Raw genomic sequence first — 14773 nt, forward strand, 5'->3', positions numbered from 1 at the left:
AAAGAGAAAGATTTGCCTTAGCAACTGCAGCATGGTATCAAGGCATTTCGAAAACCCCTAAATCAAAAGTCGGTAAAACAGGAGAGTTGCTATTAAGGGTATTAGGCTGCAATTCCTTTTGATTTTTTGACAGTGATCTCCATAAACTGGAACTGGATATGTAGGTGAAGTCTTTGCTATTGTATTGAAGTAAGTTTTGTTTATTTCAGAATTCAGGCTTCTACTGATGAGTGTGTCGCCAGACATGAGTTGGGCATGATGGCTTCTCTACAGAGAAGGCAATGGATGGGTGATTGATCAGAAGTAAATTATTACTCTCCAAATGTAGACAAATGTCATTTTCTCTTCAAAATATTACATGAGGGTCAACTTGAAAACAGATTTTTTTTTATGTTAAATATTTGCCCTGTGTAGAGTTTAGCACAATTTAAATGCCTCAACTGGCAGTGAAAGACTCAAGTGCCTACTAGTGGTGAGTAATTTTTTAATTCAGTGAAACTCTTCACTGTAAATGACATTAATTGAGGGTCACAAAACTGAGGGTCACATTATGAACACCTTGGACTCTATATGCCTGTGGTAAATTAAAAGGGTTTTTTTGTATGGAGAAATTAATTTTCAATAGACAGTTTTTTGGAAAGCATAACGTTTTCAGTGGAGGAACTGGAAGTGCTAGGTTAGTGGTTGGACTCAATGACTTTAGAGGTCTTTACAACCAAAATGTTCTTATGATTCTGTGATTCTCTATTTAAAAATCCAAATTATAAGAAATTTTTGGCAGTAGTTAGTACGAGAGCAGCTTCCCAAGCTTCCTTTTTCTAGTTCATAAAGTATTTTCAGTTACCAGAGGTGTTCCTGAGAATAGACAGGAACGCTTATATTTATCTTGGTCTTTACTACAGTGGATTAGATTATTGTTATTAATTTTTTAATTCCTTTCATGAAAAACAGTGTATTGAACACAGTGTACAAATTTTCTTAGATGAGAAACACAATATCCATGTTTTGAGTCTAGCTTTGCCAGATTTTGCAATTCAGGCTCAGTGGAATGATCTATTTGGTTATTGTTTAATGAACAATGCAGAGCGTTAAACAAACATCATAGGATTGTAAGAATGCTGGAGTCTTTTTCCCATGCCTTTTTAATCCCTCTACCTTACCTGCTTGTGTTTGTGTGTTTCCAAAGAAATAAAATCATTTGAAGCTTTCTAGAAATACGTTACTTTTATGATCTCTCCCAAATGGCTGCTTTTCATCCTGATTTTTTTTTTCCTTCTGTGTTGACAAGCCTTTCATCTTGATCACTGACATTTTTTTCATCTTTTGGGTTTGTACCCTGTTCTTCAGATCTACTCAACAAGTAGCTGCCACTGTCATATACCCTGCTGTCCCACTGCACTGCACAGGCTGTCTTGAGTCCCAGCAGCACGTTGTTTTTAGTCTGGGTGTGTCTGATCTCATGGCTTGACAGTTTTAGGGCACCTTTCACAGAGGTATTGGCAGTGTGCAATGCTGCTCTCTTAACCTGCATTTTAAGCACAGCTGCTCATCTCATTTATTTTATTAATCTTTTATATTGTTTTGTGAATGCTGCATTGATTTAGTTTGATTTTTTTTCCTCCATGTGAGAGTTTCTAAAGCTGCCTGCAGCCCCCATAAAGGTACACACTATGTGCTTTGCTGCTCTGAGTCTTCAGACCTTACACAGCCATGGCTCACCCAAGGCACTGTCCTCCATCCCAGCCCCTGGGTCAGTTGCTAGGTTTGATGGATTTTTCACTGGGATGCAGGTATGACAACAGTCACTGACTTGATTTCCTCATTCTCTGACATCTCTTTCCTGTCTTCCACTTATGATCCTTCTCTATCACAGTTTGTCTAATTCAGAGTGAAATCCCCCAGGGGCAGCAGGTGGCTGCCAATTCCTGTTTCTGGGGAGGGGATGGTGAACAGATGTGTGGAGAGGTGAGTGTAGGGGCCACAGCCCTAACCTGCCTCTTCTGGTGCTTCTTCTTAATTGAGAAGTAGCATGTGCAAAAAAGGTATTTAAAGTTAGCAAGCAGTACATTTGGAAGAAGAGAGCAGATGGGAACACTAATGAGAAAGCAGTATGAGAAAGCTCAAGAGCATTTGGAGAGTTGTCTCTTTTGCAATCTCTTTTGAGTATTAAACCCCAAAATGTTCTTGATAAGCAGCACATAGTATGAATTGATCCCTGGAATAATTCCTTTCCTCTTTACCCTTCTCTTGTCAAGTTTTTCTCTACTATTCTTCCATTATTATTGACACGAAGTAGTTATGATCCATAGATTTTGTTTTACCTTGATAGAAATTACTTTCTTTCCCTCATCCATTAAAATACGTATTTTTTGCTTGATTACCTAGAGCTTCTAATGTTGTCCATTTTTCTTGTGTGCTTACACTGGTCTCCAGTGCCTAAATGAAGGCTTGGAGTTCCTTCTCTATAAATGAGAGTAGATCTTGTAGGTGTTATTAATGTTGATTTTGGGAACCATGGCAGTTCTGCAAGCATGGTGGTAACAGCAAAAAATATCTCTTGGCAACAGAAAAGAGACAGATTTTGTAATGCTTAGTTTCTTTTGAAGAAGTTGTTAGTTCTGGCTGTGATGGGTTTAAATCTGCATGATCAGCTCCCTCTTTGTCTTCTGTGAGTGAATCAGAGCCTCACTTGATCATGTTGGTCCATTACTTGCAGTTGACTTTATGTCAGTTTTGCTTTGTAACTCCTCTGAAACAGTGAGAGTATTAGTCATATTTGTGATATTCCTGATAAAATATGTATTCAATAGTCTTTGTTTCTGCGTGGATGCTGTCTGGATTTTGTGTAGGCAAGCTGAGCTTTCTGTATCTGCATTCACCGTGCACAAACCTTTCTTAAAACCTTAGAGCCTCTGAGGTCCTGGTTGTTGTTTGATGTGGGAGCACTTCTCTTCTTCAGCTTGGATGTTGGCCATAGAACTCATATGATGTCAAATGATGGAAAAACACTCTCCCAGCAGCTTTGTGTGCCTCAGCTGCTACTGAGCATTTGCCTGTGCCATGCATGTTTCTCTCCTAAGTTGCACTTGGCTTCCAAATGGCTGTGTGCACTTACCTTGTCACTTGTGCAGAGAATGTGATCCAGAGCATCTCAGACAAGCCTCCTGCTGACCATAAATCCGTGGAGGAGCAGCTGCTGGGCCTTTGGTCATTCCAGTTAGTGTTTGCTTTGTAAGAAATGCACTTTGGGAGGAGCACTAACCTTGCTTTTGGTGTGCATGTCCTTGGTTTGAAGTCAGCCTGTGCTAAGCTCAGTAAGTGTATTCAGCTTTTCTTTTAAAAAGGAATTTAGTCTGGGATATACTTCCTTTTCTACTTTTGGTTTTTGAATAGCTCTGCTCTGAAATGTCTCTGTATGAAGATGGCTTCTTACATGGTACCTTTACAACAATGCCCAAGCTCTGTTTCAGCCTTTCTTGCATGCCAGCTGCCACAGTTTTGGCAGGGAATGCAGTGAAGCTTTGGTAACCAAGATGCAGCTTTGCATGAAGCACTTGTACATTTAGTAATTAGTTCAGCAAAGGAATTTTTGAGCCGGAGGACTTGGTTTATACCTGTAGCAAACAGTTCTCTTTTCTTGGGCTTACCTGTAAATCACCATTTTAATTAGACTGAATAGTCCTACGAGCTATTGAAAACCAGTAGCATCTCTGTACATCAATGACTGTGACTCACTCCAACGCAGTCTTCAAAAATAGGAGTTGAAGTTTCATTTTTGCTTTTCTTTAAGATTTCAAGATCTGATTCAATGCTTATTCAAGTTCAATCCTTGTTTCATAACTTGTTCTTTTCTGGGGTAAAGATTTTATTTAAATTTTGTCCTTTGCATGTGTGGCACAATGAGTGTGCACGTGTACAGCGGCTGCACTGTAAGCCTGGGGTGTGGGTGCTGCTGCAGGAATCTCAGAGTTGCCATTCCTTGCTCATTTGCTCCTGTGCACACTCCCCCTGATCTCAGAGATTATTTGCCAATTGGCCCAGCTATTGGTGGATGCTGGGGCTGAGTTCACAGTGTGTCCAAAAAAGCATGTAGGCTTTAGGCAGGCTGATTAAGTCCATGTGAATGCACAACCCATTTTGCTTGCCACAGACAAGAAGAAGAGTTTGTGCAACCATTACTGAAGAAAAAAGCTGTATCTTCTTGCACTCCAGTAGATAATTTCTCTGTTAGAGCATGGAAACAGATTGGATTATAAAGCAGCTAGCCTTGGAGACTACACTAAATAAGTATGTGTACTGAAATATATATTCCTGAATAGCAATAGATACAGAAAACTAAATTTTTAGTATTTTAACAAGTCAACAGATTGAGGCCAGACAGTTAGTTTAAATTACTGAATGTAATTGCTCCTATTATTTGTTTGTATATATGTATGTATTACTATGGATACAGTGAGCTCTCTCGTTCTTCTTTTTTCTTGCTATAAGAAAAAAATAATTTGCTTAAATAGTTCCTTACTAGTTTGTGTTTGATTTTTACTGAGTTACTGATTCAGAGAAACATGCTTAAAAGTTCTTAAGTATGTGATACTGAAAGTTAGATTCTCCTTCCTGCAGTCCTTTATGCTAGGCTTTTCTACAGTCATTTTGCCTTTTTTTCAGACTTCTGGAGGTCTTTTGTAGCACTTTCGTTTGCAGCACTTTGTAAGGCAGTTCAGTGATGACTGTGATATTAATTTACAAAAACATTGAAACAAAATCTGCTTACAAAAATACACATATGGCCTTTTTTCATGAGGGTGACACTGGTGACATGCTTCCTTTTCTCATGGCTGCTTCCCTAGAGAATTTCCTGCTGGACCAGCTTACATGCAATAATTTATTATTGCTTCATATTATGAGCCACCAGTTCTGTTTCTGTGGCACAGAGATCTGTTCCAAACCTGGAAATAAGAAGAGTGCCTATGTACTAAAGAGCAAAGTCTGCTCATTCCCCAGTTTTTGGCCTTTGGCTGCTTCCCTTTCAACTTCAGTATTTATTCCCCCTGACTAAGTAACAATCCTTTTGTTCCTCTTGCCACACGACAACATCTGGAAGCCAAAATATTTGACCTTTTGGATGTTTTTTATCACCTTTTTATGTGTCTGTCAGTACTGTGAACCTTTAAAACCCAACCCAGAGCCTCCTGGGGTCAGTAGGAGAGTTCCTATTCTCTCTGCCTTTTTACTGTCCTTTTAGTTGTAGCTTGTTGTGTACTATGGGCTGAATTCTAAACCATATCTGGAATTTTCTTCACCACAAATGCATAATCCAATACTTTTTTTTTTACAATGCTTTTGGTGCAACTTTCTATTGAGTTGAATATTGTCATGCACTCTGAAGAACATTACAACTTGTAGCAAGAATGAAACTTTAGTCAGAAGTCTTGGATTTGCTTTGTGTTAAAAGAGAATCTTAAAGTTTTAAGAGAAATTCAACATTACATATTTTAGCCCTGCATTTATAGGATTAGTATATATCCATGAAATTTTCAAACAGTGTTTTGAAGCGAATGTGACTACATTCTGTGGTGCTGCTAAGTGCCACTCTGGGCTCAAGCCCAGATGGTTAAAAGGAAAGAAAAATATGCATAAAACATCAATGGATAGAATATGTTATTTCCTTCCATGAGAAGATAAGCAGGACAACCTTATGAGGTGATGTTGAAGCTGTGAAAGTCACAGTTATATGCTGTTAAATCACAGAGGCAGAGCTACATGAGACCAAATGAGTATAACATGTTGCACCATTTGAGGAATAGGTACAAATTTCTTTGCGGTCTGATGAAGATTTTTATTTCCAAAAATGGTACCTTCAAAACTGGAAAGAATATTTCTGATTTCTTTCTTTGCTTAATGGAATAATCTCATTTGCATAATGGAATAAACCACATAAAACACCACAGAAACCCATCTATACATACACATATATTTCACTTAATATTATATGCATAGTATTTCTTACACTGAATGTAGTCAATGCTTTCCCACCAGAGGTAGCAGCAGTGGTTTCACTTCCAGTTGTTGTCCTCAGAAAAGATTAATGAGGTCTACTAAATGGCTTAAACCCATACCAAACAGAAAAGACTCTTCTTGGTGGTTTATTTTTAGATTCTTTCCTGTGCTTACATTTAACTAAAAATTTCTATAAAATTTTCAAATAGATTTTTCAGTCCTTTATCAGTTTAAACCCCTTGTCCAGATGTTTTCTGTGATGTGATAATGAAACTCAGGGAGCTGTGCTATTCCTGACCACAGCTCTCCTAGTAACAGCACTATTTTTATTGATATTTTTACTGGTAAGCCCTTATGTTTCTCTTCTGTAATACACCATTACTGGGGCTATAAATGTAATGACAAAGCCAGTAAGCCACAATTATATAGTCCTGATTTTTTTCATATGTTTGACAGAGCTCATTTCAGTCCTGTTTGTTAGTGAAATGTTCAAGTAGAAGGAACATTAGTAGATTTGATGCCAAAATCAATTAAAATTAGCTACTTCAGTATGACTTAGCAATTGTACAGTCAGACTTCGAGAGCAGATACCTTTAAAAACATATTTTTGTGAAATCCTGCATTGCAAAAGATGCCCAAGCTTAGGAGGAGGTCAGTCCATCTCTTTTCACCTTCCTTTCTCCTCTTGTCTATGATCTCAGTCAGTAATCCTGCCAGGCTGTGACTGAGCAGAGAGGGCCTCCTACCAAAGCCAGTGAGCAGCTCTCATACTAAATTTTCAGCACTGTTCAGCCTGTGGGTGTGACAGAAGCCAGCTCAAAGGGGCTGGTGAACAACAGGTGTAAAAGCTGCCTGTACATTGAGGAGCCTCAGTAACCAGTTGAAGATGTTTAGTCTTGATTTTACTGGGTTAGATTTTATGACTAGAACGTTACAGTCAAAAGTTCTAGCTTGAATGATGGACTGTGAATAGCAGGGTGTTTTCCAGATGTGGACTATCTGACAAAAAGAAAAGCTTGTAGGTTGTAGGGACCTGTGGAGATCATTTCATCTAGCCTCTTTTTTGAAGCTGGACTGTTCACAGCACATCCCAGCAGCCATGTATTTGTCTGTGGGAGTCTAGAAACCCTTCAAGGACAAGAGTTTGCACAGCCTCTGTAGGTGACCTCAGGGAGTGGTGGAGCTGCTAGCCAGCCTTTGTTCACAAGTAAAATGGAGCATAGTTAATTCAGGTTTTGCCTGCAGAGACACCGAGATTAAATGTGGAAATTATTTGCATGGCAGGATTTTGCATAAGTAGGCCTCCTTTTTATTTTCCTGGCACTGCTGTAGTTGTCCTTGTGCTTCAGCTCTGCTTTTCTATGTTTGACTTTTGGTAAGACAATTGCCTCACAAGTATGTCATAGTCTGAGAAATCAAATACCAAGCCAAACAGGTCTTCAAAATAGTTAAGAAATTACTTTTAAATTGATCATAATGACCAAATCTAGTAACATTTGTAGGACTCTGCCTTTAGTGAAGTTAGTATATATTGTTTTCTACAGTCCGTGTGATTTTGCAAGTGACAGATTGTTACTAGCAAATTATTCTTTAATATGATTAAATACAATCACGTACTGGAATGGCCTCAGTAAAAATGAAAGGTTTTAGTACAATCGGGAGCTGATGAGAATATTCCCACTTCATACCTTATGCTGTGCTCCCTCAGTGGTTGCTGGAAAGGTGAGGGTGCCTCCAGAGGTATGAGGTAGGATTTATGCCTCTGGAGACCCCCATGGTGTGAATGTGACTATGCTCCTACCTCTGCCATTCTATGTGTACTACTAATTTTATACTATTGTGTTTTGTCTGCTGCTTTTACTGTGTTTCCCAGTTGTTCCAGAATGGCACTGGGAATCTCCCATTGGCAGTTTTGTCTGCCTGTGCACTGAGCCCTTACACTCACAGGTTCAGCTGCCCAGGTCAGAGCAGTGGTTGTGTTAGTCCTTGGAGAGAGCTGTGACCCTTCAGGCAGTAACTCAGGGTTCTGGGATGACAGCATGAATGGGGCTGTCATTCTGACTCACCCTCCAGAGGAGCCTCTTTCCCTCCTTCTAATACAGAAAGAGACTCACAGGTGGCAGGTAAGTACTGTATTCCCTTTGGTGTCTGTCAGCAACTTTCATAATTGCATAAACACTCCTGTGTTACAAGGCTAGCCATGAAGAGAAGACCAAAAAATATCAAAACCCGAGGGTCAAAAAAGATGAGGCAGACAAGCAGACTGGGAGATTACCCTGCAGAATTACCCCTTGTGGTGCCCTCACTGCCAATAGGCAGCTTGCAGTGCACCTTCCTGGCAGAGCTGTGGCTACCCAGACTAACAGATCATGGGATGAATGGAAACGTAACCATCGGGTAAAAGCCAGGAAATTGTTTTTGTCTTGGTACACTGAACATTTAAAATTTTGTTAGAGCCACATGTTTAATCCTGAATCCACATTTCTTGGTGGAAATTCAGACTGTGTACAGCCTGAATGCTGGTCAAGGGATCCTTAGGAGGAGACAAATGTCGGACAGTGAATTAGGGATCAGGCAGGAACTGGACCATTCAGAGTCACAGGAGTGCCTAACTCACTCTGGCAGCCAGGAGTGAAAGTAAAAAGAAGCCAGTGCTTCCTCAGCGAGAGCATCATTAATTATTCAGATGTGTTATATAAGGAGGTTGTATATTCAACGTTTCTTGAAGCCTTTAGGAAAAGGCAGTATTTTTAAAAGAAGGTTCTAAGGCATATTCTAGTGAACCTTCTAAGATACCTGTACTGAGAAAATCATCATAGCTCAACCTATAGCCTAAAAGTCTACAAGAACAGTGTTTTTGTCAATTGTTCAGAATATTATTATCTTTAATACTGTTGTTTATATTTTGACTTGATTATTTAAAAGTGAGTCAGGGCATGCAAATGTCAGAGTGCTCTGAGCAACTTTCCTGATGGTTTGTTTGAGGAGACACTATCCCATGCTTGGCTTTGAAACTTGGCAGGCTCGTCTGATCTGAGAGAGGGCTTGGACATAGAATGTCAAGTGATGAAATCCAGCTGATGTTCAAAGGAAAAGGCAACTCCCAGAATGCTCCTAGGAGGCCCCTGTGGAAAAAAAAGACACTATGAAAGAAAGCAATGGAAGTTGTGTATTATAAATTCGTGTGATTTTACCTCTTGCGCAAGTAAATTTAGGCAAGATTGGCAGTACAGACTTTCACACCACTTTTTACCAGCTCTTTTTTGTCTTCCTGTTGCTGATGTGCCTGAGAAGATAAATCAGGTCTGCCTCTGTTCCTGAGGTGTCTAGGTCTGAAGTCTTTACTGGGGCAAAACTGCTGTTGAGTTACAGGATTGAATCCTTAACTGACCTTGCTGGAAACTATATCAGAAAGTGAATCCCATTGTGGGCTCATCTGCTCCTGTTACCTGCTTTTTTGAGAGAGGTTCCTCATCTTGGCCCATTTCTGGGCAGGTGGAGGTCTTCGCTTCCTTCCATCAGAGTTTCCATCAGCGTTTAGGAGCATCCTGCAGATCTGGAGAAATACTGACTGCACTGTGCCACAGTCACATTGTGCTTGCAGATGAGGAGCAGAGGGTCGCTGCAGCCGTGAGCAGGGAGGGTGGTCAGGCTCTCTGGAGATGGAGGGGGAATCAGCTGCATGTCAGGTTCCATGGGGAAGTCTGCTGCTCTCCTGTGGGGGGCTAACCTACAGTATTAAATACAAATAAATAGTCTGTTAAGGTTTCAGTAGCAGGAAAGGTGAAGATAGGTGCAGGCAATTTGACTGGCACTAAACAGCTAGAGAGCATCTCACCCTTCACGTGGACTTTTCCTTGTGCCAGGAGGGTGAGTTGTGTGTTGGGTGGATCCTCCCAAATACAGCAGAGCTTCACCAGGGTTTCATAGGCAGCTCTTCCATTCTGTGGTAGTAAACATTTTGATTATTCAAAAGGCTGACATAGAAAAATCTTTCTCTACAGCTTGCCCTAGTTCTGGAAAATGTATAATTTTTTCGTGTTTCTGGATAATAGTAGTAGGAGGATTAGAAGTTGTACATTACATAAAAAATAAACGAGGGAATACAATAAAATCATTCATATACTGCAGCTGGAGTGGGAGCGCTCACCTGGTTACTGGTGTATGTAAAGGTTACAAGGGGTATGAGAAGAGCTATTCTTTTTTGTGCCAGGCTTTGTTCTTTTTAAAAACGCCTTGTTGCACTGAAAGCTGAAGTTCTTAGCAGGAAAACAAGGATAGGTAGATATGACATAATCAATGTCACCAGTATGATATCACAGGCAATGTTGGGGGATGGTAAATAAAATATTTTTTATGCCACTTTAGTATGTATTCTTTAGCTACCTTTTCCCTAATTGTAGTTAGTTTTGCACATTTGGGGTTTTTAATGCTCCCATTTTTAACACTGTGGTTTAGTTCTTTCATTGTGTAAAGTTTTATCAGCTGCTGTGGTTCCTCCAGACTGCATCTCTATAGTTTTGGGAGTTACTTCTACATAAATTCTCCCTATAAAACAGATCTGTGAGGTCTGCAGAACCTGCGCAGGTATTGCAGTAACTGTATTGGTGGAGTGATGAGGTGAATAGTTTCTTGTGGGTTTGGGTGGGGGGTTTTGGGAGGGGAGTTAGTTTGAGTTCTGGGAAATTTTTTTGTTTGGATTTTGTTTGTTTGTTTGTTTGTTTGGGTTTTTTTTGTTTGGTTGGTTTTGGGTTTTTTGTTGTTGTTTTTTGTTTTGTTCTGTTTTTTTTGGTTTTTTGGTTTTTTGTTTTTTTTTTTTTTAGGGGGTTTTGTTTGTGTGGGGATTTTTTTGTTTTTGTTCTAACATAAAATTTGAAAACTAATGCCACATACAGAATCATCTAAGTGGAAAAGTCATATTTTTAAAAAGCTGTGCAAACTGTCACCTATTTTTGACTACATTTGATTATAAATGTTTGTGTGCTTCTAAAGAGAGGATGCTTTGGACATAGCTAAAGCAGCTGCTTACATGCAATTCAGGAGCTCACTCAGTGGTGCTAATCCACTGTCCTGCAGGTAACATTCACCCAGCCTGCAGAAGAAAGTCCAAATGTTGGAGAAAGGGAAACAGATGCTGATCTGGGAGGAAACCGCCTCCTTCTCTCTTCTTTGTGTTGAGTTATATTGTGATGTTGACTGGAATGCAAAGGATAAAAAGTAAACTAAAGTCATGTGGGCAGTAATCCTGCCTTAGGATGAATGTAGGGATAGGCTGAAAAGCTTATTAGCAGTTTTCTACTTTCTGTTATTTTGTTAGGAACTAATTCGGAGTTGCAGAAGGCAACAGCGAGGTGGCAAAAAGAGATGCTTTTTGGCTTAATTGGGATGATTCGAAAGAATTAAATATGATTGAGCAGGATTCGGTGCTTTGCACTGTTACTGCCCTTGGTGCCCTGGGAGGTGTTTCTGGCAGTAGGCTGGGTTGCCCCTTGGCTTGGCATCACGCCTGGCACTAGCAGAGGCCTGGGGTGCAACACCTGAGGCTGCTGGCTGCTCCTACAGCCTAATGCAGGCAGCTTGCTCTGGACAGTCAGCACCTGTGGGTATCTTGCTCTGGGCTGAAGGCACGACATGGAGAAATGAGAAGCAGAACATTGGAACAGATGAGTGAGAGTAGAACAACTGCCCAAGCGTGAAGGAAAACTGAAGCACGTGAAAGGATGAAGTTTTTCTAGTGTATTGAGGGAGCCACAGCTAACAAAAGCAAAAGCTGTTCTTTCCTGTGGAAGGGAGATGGGCAGAAAGCTCTTAGATAGACAGGAGGTGTCCCTTCTGCCTCATAAATGCGCAGTCATGCACTGGCTTTTAAATCAATATGCCCATGCAAAGCTCAGTGCAAAACGAGCCTTTACCTACATTTTGAGCAGGGTGGAAGAGGCAAGTGCAAAATGGTCATGCAAATTATTTGGCTCAGTTGCAGCTACTTCTTTGGGTTTCATGTTAGCTAAAGATAACGCATCAGGAGAAGAGTGCAATTGCATAATTCAGATGGCAGCTTTCATTTTGTCCTGGGAAAGAACAATTAGATTTCTCCAAGAGAGTCAGAGTAGCGTGTTTGGTTTTGTTGTGTATCAATTAAACCACCATGACTTTTGGGGGAACTGCAATTACTCCAGATTAGATGGAACGTGAATAGATGAAGTTGGCATTTGATATGTGGATTTAATTCAAAATCAGACTGCTTACTTTGCATTCAGTTGTTAAGAGTTGGAGTGTTTTTATCCCTGGAAGTCAGGAACCTGGGTCTGTTCCCAGGGTGCCTATTGATGACCTGGAGTGCTGGTGTGCCCTCAGAGGAATTCAACTTTAAACAAAAGCAATTTGTGCATAACCCACTCTCTTCAAAACTAGGTAGCTCACAGCCACTTGCCAAGAATGGAAGAGTTCTATGATTATGGTTGCTTCTAAAGGAAAGACAATTTTGAGGAACCTGTGTTAATTCCAGTTACATGAAATTCCTGACTTTATGCATGTGGGCTGTAGGTTGTTGTCTTGTTGTTCAGGTATGGGAACCTTTCTTGAAGGAGGCCCATGCTTGCTCTGCAGCCAGTGTGCATTTGTATCTCGTCTGTATATTCATGCTGCAATATTCCCTAACCTTGTTAAAGGAATTCATCTTAGATAGGAATTTCCATTATGTAGCCACTGATTTTTATTTTGTCAGACTGAGTAAAACAAACACTTGCCCTTTTAGCTTGCTGTAAGGTGTTCAAAATTTCTTCACAAAACGGATGAAACAAACAGCTTCTCACCAGGTTTCAGAGCCATGGTTGTACATATCACTTACTGTAAAGAGTTGTAGTTCAAACACTCTTTCTTTTATTCTGCTAACTTTCATATATTTATTAATTAGAAATGTTGCTGTTTTTCCTTTTCTCTTCAGATGACACTGGCTGTCCTAGTAGCCAGTCAGTATCTCCAGTTAAGACTCCTGATGCTGGAAACAGTCCAATCAGTTTTTGCACTGGTAGCGATGGAGACTTCCCCAGGAAGAAATTCAGTGCAGGGTCAGTGAGTGAAGGGAATACGCAGCTGGCTCGATATAAGAAGGAGACAAAGACAAGCCTTGTAAAGCCTGGTGAGTACAATTCCTTTCATTTCCTTAATTACGCTTCCTAATTGACTGGTATATTCACAGGTGTCTATATACATACTGTGTTGTGCCACCTGTGATACCACTGATGCTGATAGTAAAAAAAATAGCTGGCTTCTTTCTGTGGAGCCACCTGAAAGATATGAAAACACTATTGTTATTGTCTTTTTCATGGAAATGTAATCAACTGGCATCTTCACTTTCTTTATGAGGCTTGATGGTGATGTCAAATAGCTGAAATGGATTTTATTCTGTTTCATGGTAATTACACACATATTTCAGTGTCCAAAGATAAATGACTCTTAATATAAGAAAAAAATCTTATGATGCCCCTAAATTTATTGCTGGATCCTGCCTAAACTTTGTGCTGCCAGGCTCTGATAGCTCTGGGGATACAAGATGTCATCCCAAGGCAAGAGGACAGGCAGCCTGTGTGTGGGAGTTGGGCAGATCTGGACCTGTACTGCAATGGCTGAATCAAGAGTGTATCTCCCAGTGCCTTGGACCAATGGGCCACCACAGACCATCAGCTAAATCAGCACCTGCTTGTCACACAGCCAAGACTAAATACCCAGATGTGCCATTGGTTGCTGCAATTTTAGTGAGTAGATATAAAATACTTTATATCATTTGATTCATGTACAGGCAGCTCTTGATTACAAATGGTCAGGATATTTGTGCTGCTATTTAATCAGTCATGGAGACAGAGTTAGCCCTGTACATAGCCAGCTGCAGAACTGACATGGTTTATGAGCTCAGGTACCTCATGGCTATATTGTTTCCAGAGTCATTGTACCTCTGGAAGCAATTTAGATACTTCCCATGAAAAACCAGCTCAGATTTGCCACCACCATGTTTAATCTAGAAAGAGAGGAAAATCTGTTGCAAAATGTCTTCACTGGCTTGGTCATTGGAAGAGTTGATTGAACCTGATTTACCGCTGTCCCTGCAAGTTCTTTGGCTTACTTCATAGCACCATGTCCCAGTCTCCCACTGCTGGGCATAATGGGTGATAGATATAATATTTTTACAAGGTTTGCAGTGAATGTGGTATATGACAGTCAAATCCACAACTGTGGCTACCACAACCATTTTGGTTGTGAATATGAATGTTGCTTAGCAAAATGTGAAAAATGAATGCAAAAGTTTTTCTCTAATGAAGAGTCCTGTACTCATGGAGAAGGGTTACACACCTTTTTCAATAAATTAATTCACTGTTTTCAGTTTTATACTTAAACTGCCTTACAATATGACGTTATTAGCCTTTTGCAATATTCAGCAACCTGCTCTGTTTCACAGAGTACTTCTAAGTTCCTCCTGCCAAATATCTTGTACTTTTTTAGTGAAAAGCTGTTCAAAATCGTGTCATAGTGTGAAAACTGACACAAGTGAGGACATGTCACACATGGACACCAGGGGACAGCTGAAGTTAATTTTCCTCAGTGTTGGCCACAGGGGTTAATGTGATTTTCTTCCACTGCTATCTCATTCCATGACTTCAGGTGCAGCCAGGCTCTTCCCCATGACCTCCTTGCACATGAATTTCTGGTGACTCACTCGAGAAGATGTAGCCATTGTACAAAGAGAAGGCATCACCAAGTAGCAAAACACACAGAGACCAGTAGA

At 40.2% G+C, this 14773-nt stretch overlaps 1 protein-coding gene across 3 annotated transcripts in view; it reads left to right on the forward strand.

Annotated features, from left to right (window-relative positions):
* Positions 1-14773, forward strand: part of SYBU (syntabulin) — a 44834-nt gene that overhangs the window by 851 nt on the left and 29210 nt on the right. For 2 of the 3 annotated variants that reach the window (XM_063423973.1, XM_063423807.1), the window contains exon 3: positions 12938-13132. Coding sequence is in view for 1 of the 3 variants with exons in the window: in XM_063423807.1 (XP_063279877.1) it covers positions 12938-13132 (195 nt within the window). In the remaining 2 variants the exon portion in view is untranslated. Of the gene's footprint in view, positions 1-12937; positions 13133-13725; positions 13749-14773 lie in introns of those variants that run through there. The other variant, XM_063423891.1, reaches the window with a different exon arrangement.

This window comes from Prinia subflava, chromosome 1 (assembly GCF_021018805.1).
Source record: "Prinia subflava isolate CZ2003 ecotype Zambia chromosome 1, Cam_Psub_1.2, whole genome shotgun sequence".
NCBI lineage: Eukaryota > Metazoa > Chordata > Aves > Passeriformes > Cisticolidae > Prinia > Prinia subflava.